General features: G+C 41.0%; 1 protein-coding gene across 1 annotated transcript in view; it reads right to left on the bottom strand.

Annotated features, from left to right (window-relative positions):
- Positions 1 to 5,874: 5,874 nt before the first annotated feature.
- The window catches only part of cdh5 (cadherin 5), a 49,200-nt gene continuing 46,998 nt past the window's right edge, over positions 5,875 to 8,076 (bottom strand). Inside the window, exon 15 of the mRNA XM_033611230.2 lies at positions 5,875 to 6,400. Coding sequence (XP_033467121.2) covers positions 6,016 to 6,400 — 385 coding nt within the window. The 3' untranslated portion in view covers positions 5,875 to 6,015. The remainder of the gene's footprint in view (positions 6,401 to 8,076) is intronic.

Genomic DNA, 8,076 nt, shown 5'->3' with positions numbered 1-8,076 from the left:
AAATGTGCAAGTTGGAACAAATGTCAGGAACAGATTTCAGTCAGTATTTTTCCAGCACAAAAAAAAAGATGTCTCCGGATGTCTGCGATTTTCTCACCATAAGTACACACAACACTCATTGCTGCTAGGAAAGTAAATAATGGAGCACCTCTGCTACAGGCTGCTGATTTTAACAACACTGATTTTTTTGGTTTTGTTTTGTTCACATCCTCAGTTTTTAAAAATAAAAGCTGTTCTGACAATAATGGTGATAACAAAGAACTGCAACCAACTCTGATTCTGTTTTCTTTGAGAGCTCAAGGTCTGACATGACAAAATAATCTTTCCTCCTGTGGGTCTCCATTCTTTGATCCAAAAAAAGATGGCAGCCAGAAAAGTTTTCCATAAACATGTCTCATAAAACCAGTTAAAAAAAAAATCATCTTTATAATGGATTGCAGAAATGTCTTCAGCAGAAATAGGTGCTGACACAAGACTAGTTTTCTAAAAGTTGTCCACTTGTCCCAAACTTTTAAAATGTATAAATTAAGAGAGGCATAAATAGAGGCTACGATTTTCTTTCTTCTGCCACTTGGAGGCAACAAAGTAAAGAGTTTCCTGTCATCAATTCAGAGATTCAGCCGTGGCTAATCTTTATTGATTTCTGAATGTTGCGCCCAGTGTTGCTTCACACAAAGATGCCAGGATAACAGGATGTTAACACCACTTGCGTGTGTGTCTTGGCATTTCATCACGCACATCTTTTGCTCTGAAGTGTTTCTGTTCAGCTGGAAAACTCATCACTGCTCCACATTGTTCTCTTTTTTTCTTGTTTCTTGTCATCCCATGTTTCTCCTTGCCTCGCTCCTTTTTTTTTGTTCCTCTCCAAGGTTGTTTCCCAGGCCGAGCTAACGGGAAGTGAGCACAATGTGTTGGCTCGGGGGAGAGATAACACAGACAGGAAGGGGCGGGAGCAACCCCCCAGATGGACAGGAAGTTAACTTTGGTGTTTGGTTTAGCTGATTAGAGGACGGAGAGAGAGGCGGTGTGGTGGAGATACGGCGAGGCCAAACGAGAGACAGACTGAGAGTGATGTGGAGGAACTGGCTGCTCTAAGTATACATGTGAAGCCAACAGGAAAGCATTGCGAGGGCTTCCAGCTATTGTATCCAGCGTTTATCAAATGGCATTCCACAAGGGCCGGAGTCTTAAAGAAACAAGTTCAAGTCCAAACATAACAGAATAAAAAGGAGAACAAATAAACTGTAACTGATAAAATGGAATGAAAAATTAGATTTATAAAAACAAAACAAAGGGACTGTCCTGAGGACACGTGGCTGCGTCTGTATGTATTTAAATATCACCTATTTTAACAGGAGTGGGCACCACCTATTCTTTATAAGTTGTCACTACTGACCTTTATGACCTTTTATAAATGACCTTCTAACGGCACAAGCCATGATTTATCTCCAGAGCCTCCATTTAGACCATAAGCCAAAATGTCCGAATGTATTGTTTAAATGTTACTGTGTCGGTGATAAATAGTTCTTTTCTCGACAGCTGTCTCCCAGATAGCCAGGGGTCAGACAGTACATGTGAGCAGTTGTTCCTGATAACTTAAAAAGCGAATAAACAGCATGTCCTCAATATTATCAAAGTAGCCTGGTCCTGCACCCAGGGTGTCAAAAAACTTTGTCAGTGACCCTTGGTGTCAGATACGGATGCACAATGCATTGTTTAGTGTTGGAATGAGACACAGAGTTTTTAACCCAACCATGCATATCATTATTAGATGATAAGAGCAAGAGACATAGTATGAAGAGCAAGAAAGTCTGTTTAGGGCACATGGGTCCAACAAGCACAGGACTTTGACCCAGGAGATCAATGTTTGTCACATGAGATTTTAGTCAGTTGTTACTTGATGTTGTAGGTCCAGTGTGTTGGATTTAGGATATGTTGCACCGCCATGTTTCTACAGTAGCCCAGAATTCACAAACCAAACACTGGCTCTAGATAAGGACATTCATTTTTTTTTACATCAGAGCAAACCTCACTACTGGATGCCTCTAAATCCCCCTGAATCTTACACAGTAGATCTTTAACCAAGTAGTTTTGTTGCCTAAACCTGACCACCAACACCTCCTGCGTCAAGATACAAGATGCAAAGCAAAATGGATCTTTGTCTTCAGTGGGTGCTTAAGAACTGGCAACCCAAATGGATAACAAGAAAGTATCTATGCAAGGGAAAACCCACAGCACAACTGTGGCGGCAACTAACTGGAAACTATTTTGCTCATCCATTAAGCATTTTGGTCACTTCTCATGCAAAACATGCCAAACATATTTTATAAGCTGGTTCCAGCTTCTTAAATGTGAGTTTTGCTGCTTATTTTTTTTTTATTTCCTCTCATTGTAAACTTTGGGTTTTGCATTTTTGGTCAAATAAAATAAGCCAGCATCTTCATCTCTGTGGGCTCACCTTGAAACTGTCATGGGGTTTTTCACATTTTTGGGCATTTTATAGGTAAAACAATGGATCAGATGTTCAAGAAAATAACCAGCAGATTGAATAATCGTTACTTGCTGCCATAATCCACAAAAAATTTGGTTATCAAAAAAAAAAAAAAAAGCTCAATGAGGATGAGTTTGGCTCCAAGGAGTGTGTTTTTGTGGACCGCTGTTTGCTTCTTGGTGGATTGTCCTTTTTATACCATGACCATGTGTTGTGTATCTTGGAACAAACTAATCCTGGAACTAATAACTAAAAAGCGAAAGTCAATAAGCCTTTCTATGTTTGTCTTATTGTAAGATGAAACAAACTACAGTAAAGGAATACTTTCAGATCAGTCCAAAGATTGAAGCTTTGTTTATGAATGAGCAAAAATGCTGTTGTTTTCCTGTGAATATGCTAAAAATCATCTAAAGATCGTAAAAATGTTAGATCAGAGAGTTTGTGACCCGACAGTAGCCAGAAAGGATGAGAGGTTAAAGTTATTCAGGCCACCTCTGAGCCATCACAGCGGCCCTACTGGCTGCTTTTGCCACTTGCTGCTTCCTGAGTTGCCTGAATGACTTTTGTTCTAGTAGGCCGCAGAGAATTGGGCTTTCATCTCAACAATAACTGTGATGATAGGTTCTGTCAAATAAGACCTGGGAACACATTGTAATTCTGTCTGAGCCACAGCGGAGCCATTTCCTTCCAGTCCGTGTGTCATCTTCTCTCTCCTCAGAGCTGATGATAACTGGGAAAATGGACAAAATGACTCTCTTAGAAGATGACTCCTCGGACATATTGGATGGTTTCAGAAAACAAAAAGAGGGAAAACAGGCTTTTTTTAAGGTGTCTTCCTTTAAAGAATTGCAACTTTTTGTGCAGGTTATCTGAACCTTTTTTAACAGCTGGTCAAACTGATTTTATGTCAGAAATTGCTGCAATATTACAGTGAAGGAAATTTATCACAGAATAACTTACGGGATATCACAGACTAGTAAACAGCGTGAGTTTTCCAGAGTTCCTTAGAGGCGACCTTGTTTCAGATAAAGCAAACACAACCAGCATCTGGCTGTGATCAAACACTTCAAACCTCTTTGACTTAAAACTCTTGGGGGCTGCTCAAAGTTTTTCACCTCAAACAATAACCCTCCCCCAAGCAAACATATTTACAAATCAAATCATGAACCTCAGATCAAAAATAAAATCACCCTCCTCTTGCCGTGTTTATGGCCCTTTTGTTAATTATCTAAAAAAACCAAACATCAAAGTTGGAAAAGATTACAGGCATCAGTATGAAAGAAACGACAAAAGTGTCAAAAATCTAAAATCAACAAGTTGTTTTAACGTGCACCATTTTGCATCCCCAGTAGCACAGAAATAAACTTCCATTGATATTAAAATTCCAATGTTAGTCACTATATCTTAATAAGCTCATATGCAGATGATAAGCTGATGTTTAATTTTTTACATTTGAATAAGATGATACATACTTTTTAAGGCCCAATCCTAATACCCCCCTTGTCCACTACCCCTTTGCCCTCAAAATGAAGCAACGAGGGGTAGGGGTTGAAATCTTTCCCTAGGAATTGGGACACCACTCACTACGTCACCGCGTCGGTTACATTCACGCATATGTAACTATTTTAAACAGGGGACAGGGGACTTCTGCTAGCTAGCTAACCGGCTAACATTACAAGGCAGCATAGTTATACTAGCTGGCGTGTTAGCGTAATGTGAAAAGTCCAACAGTTTTGCAGAACAGGGCAGATGACAGACGCCAGATAGTGCGAACTAGCTAACTAGCTAACAAGCAACCTGACGATGGTAACGTTAGCTATGTATGAACTTTTTTCCCCGTCTCTTGCTCGGTGGTAGCCATGGCAACGTCTACCCCTCGCTGGCAAGTCAGCATCTGAAATCCCTCGCTCCGAAGGGCTAGTTTCATACCCACTACCCCTCGTTATGCCCCCTACCCCTACACGCAAAAAGGAATTGGGACACCACTACCCCTTGCAGGAATGCACAAATGTAGGGGTAGGGCTAAGGTTGGGTATTGGGACGGGCCCTAAGTATAGCTTTTGTGGTATATGCAGACTTTGTGCCAACCTGGTCTCACTCCCAGTTCGTTAAATACCAACGCTTGGTCGGTGGCTCTTGGCATCAGATTTGGATCACTTTACTGGCAGTACGAGACACATCGGGCAGCTGAATTTTTGACCCTACAGTCAACTGTAGCATAAGAAGCTAGAAAGTCTGCGTGGAGCAGTTGGATTAAACAAACTTCGGACTTTCACCTGGAAACCGCTGTTTGTGTACCGTGTGAAACCAACAGTCAACTGAGTTATTTTGATAACAGCGTAGTGTGGCATGCTAGAATGTGTAGCATACAATGCTAGTGACATATGTGACGTTAGTAACAAGCGTACTTACTTTGAGCCAAATCAAGATATTTCTTCTAAACCTAACCACATGCTTTTGTTGCCTAAACCTTAAGAAGTGTTGTAAGTTTCTTTTGAAAAGAGACTGTATGCATTCAAGGAGCAGAAACTGTACATTTCCTCTGAAAACGCAAACTAATTTTAAAAACACAATGCATGAAACCAGCAAAAATTGACACACGATCATTGTTCACTAGAGTGTCATGATGCGTAGGGCCACTGACCAAGTCTCGCATTTTGACGACATGGGAGTGAGAATGTGTTGATTGTGTCGATGTTTAATTATGCGTTAGTTTATTTCTTTTCATTAAGAAATATGCATCATTGGCAGGTATATGTAGATGAATACATGTGCATACAAAACTCTGCAATACAGTCACTGGTGGTAAAAAGGGGGATGCAAAATAGTGCTGCATGAACTAAATGCAAAAGGACATAAAGAATCTGAATTACTGAGTAACATCGCTGGCCAGCAGTGACCTGATTAACCCATCAATTATCCAAGTTTAACTCTGATTGGCTACGACTCGCAGTGAAGCTTCATCTGATTGGACTTCCAGATCTTCTCAGGTGGAATAAAAGGGGTTCTGATGTCAAACTTCACAACACTGTGACAGAACAAAAACCATCCTCGTGGTGTGGATCTCATGCTGTCACCAACAATCTTGCAAATCTGTGAAGCAGTTAGTTCTCACTTTCTCCCATGGCGTCATGTCCTGGTGTTACTTTAAAAATCTTTCCAACATCTCCTCAGTGGAGGAGGAGGAGGAGGAGGAGGCAGAGGGCACCATGTCATGAGAAAAAAAGAGCTCTCCAAAATCTCCTTGTTTCTATAGTTGATGGAGCTTGTTGGAGTTTGATGCTCTCACAAAGAAACAAAATGGCATCAAAGCCTGGTTCTGTGTGTGTGTGTGTGTGTGTGTGTGTGTGTGTGTGTGTGTGTGTGTGTGTGTGTGTGTCTGTGTGTGTGTGTGTGTGAACATGTTTATTTCCTGCATGCTTTTGGCTATGTGTGAGTGTGTGAGGTTATTCCTATGGCTGTTTTTTATGTGTGTCTGTGTATGTATTTTGGCATCACATATGCTTATCAGCAGACGGTCTCCATCAGTATTGATGGTAGTACTCAGGTGCGTCCACACCGTACAGCTCGGCCAGGGTCCTGAACCTTGGCCCCCAGTCGTTCAGGAAGTCGTAATCCAAGTTCGAGCCGGTGGAGGAACTTTCCAGAGAGCTGAGGCTGCCGGCTAAAGACTCGGGTCCCTCGTAGCCGTAGATGTGGAGAGTGTCGTATGGGAAGCCGTCTCTGTCGTGGTCCGCCTCGTCTTTCTTCACCTCGATCATCACAGCCATATCGCCCTTACATGCAGTGGGTTGTGCGTGGTGTTGGGATTTCTGCACCATGGCGTAGAGAGAGGGGTGGGGGTGGTGTTCAGGATGACGGAGCAGGGAGCCGTCGTTGCAAGCGGAAGTGAGGATTGAGACATCGTAGCTGAAAGAGAGAGGAATACTGTAAAAACAGGATCATGGGAGTTGCAATCATAAGACATTTCCACCCTAAACTTTCAGGATAGTACCTTTAGAACCAAAAGTAATCTCTACTAACATGTACCTGGACCCTAGATCCATTTAGTGTTTCTACCACAGAGATTACTCCTAAATGTAGGCGGTGTGGTTATTACTCACAGCTCCGTCCAGCTTTTGCTGTATTTCCTCATTAACAATGATACAGCAGCTCATCTATTGTCCACAGAGCGGGGTTTGCAAGCCAGTATTTCCGGCCCATTGTCATTCTGAAGTCGTCAAATACTGCTGCCTTGTCATTGATTTTGGCATCACACACAGAAGCCACAGATGCTGCTGGTCAGCTGGATGGCACCTTTCACGGCGCCATTATATGCAGCTGGACAGTGTCAGTTTGAAACGCAGCCAGTGACACCGTAATATAAGGAGCTGAGGGGGTCAAACAAACCCTGGACTTTCACCCAAGAGCCTGGTGTTCACTTCCTGTATAAACGTAGACCCAAACTATGATGAAATGTCAACAGCAGACTCAGGAGGATACCTAACGCTTAATTCTTAGACTTGAAAGTCCACTGACAAAGCGGTGATATATGATGAGAACCTGTTGACATTTCAGAACAAAAAACGAACTGGCCGGAGAGAGTATCTCCCTCCGTGAGATATCTAAAAATAGCAGCTTTGAGCATTGAGTCCTTGTCAGGCAAGAGCAGGGGTGTAGTGCTGCCAGAGTGCACTGGTACTACTCTCTGCCAAGTTTTTCTCTAAGTGAGGGAAAAGATTTTGCAGTTTATCCGGTTAATCCGGTTGAAAGTCATAAATGTTTTTTAAACGCTTAAAGATCCAATCATCACTATAGCATGTAATAGTTAACACAAACATTTCATAGTTAGTCTGTGTGTTACGTTCCCCAACAGAGGAGGGACGAAAAATGGTAAGGATCGGTTCTACTGGTACCATCCACAACTTCCCAGGATGGAACATATACAACAACATATAAGTAACTGTTTTAATGTGTACTGAACTGAACTGTATCAACTGTGTCATGTTTGTTGTCTCATATTTGTCCTAGATATGACAAAATAAGGACAATTATAGTGATAAAGTGCTATTAGAGGGAATAAAAACACAACCTAAGATTATAAGATATAATATTCAATGCACAACTAGGAAGTGCAATTTCATCTTTTTAAAAATCAAAGTCATTCAGAAAGAATGAGAACAGAAATGTCAGCAATAATTTTAGTTTACGTTCTTATCTAATTTTCACATTCACTGCTTTACCCAGCCATCAAATCCTTTGACAGCAAACAGTTTGATGTACTTATTATGGATATTTTATAGGGATTTTGTGTGGTTTAAGTAAATGTTTATGGTTTTGATACTATTAAAATATAGATAAGATTAGATGGCAATTAAACTTTAATGATTTCTTTTGGGTAAAATGGGTCACCAAATTGACAGATGCAGCAAAGAAAATGAATATTGCAAATGGGGCGAGTTAACGGAGTGTGTGGTTTTCTAGGAAATAAAGTGCGAAATAATAAAAGTAAAATGTCAGTACAGAGAAACAATAACAAAGACGGCATAAAATGAGAATAGAAATAAGTTGTGTTACTGTTAAATAGGGATATAATTCTGTGCTTC

This window comes from Epinephelus lanceolatus, chromosome 17, assembly GCF_041903045.1.
Source record: "Epinephelus lanceolatus isolate andai-2023 chromosome 17, ASM4190304v1, whole genome shotgun sequence".
Classification (NCBI taxonomy): Eukaryota; Metazoa; Chordata; class Actinopteri; order Perciformes; family Serranidae; genus Epinephelus; species Epinephelus lanceolatus.
The sequence above is the reverse complement of the archived record's forward strand: the minus strand, read 5'-3'. Positions and strand labels throughout refer to the sequence as shown.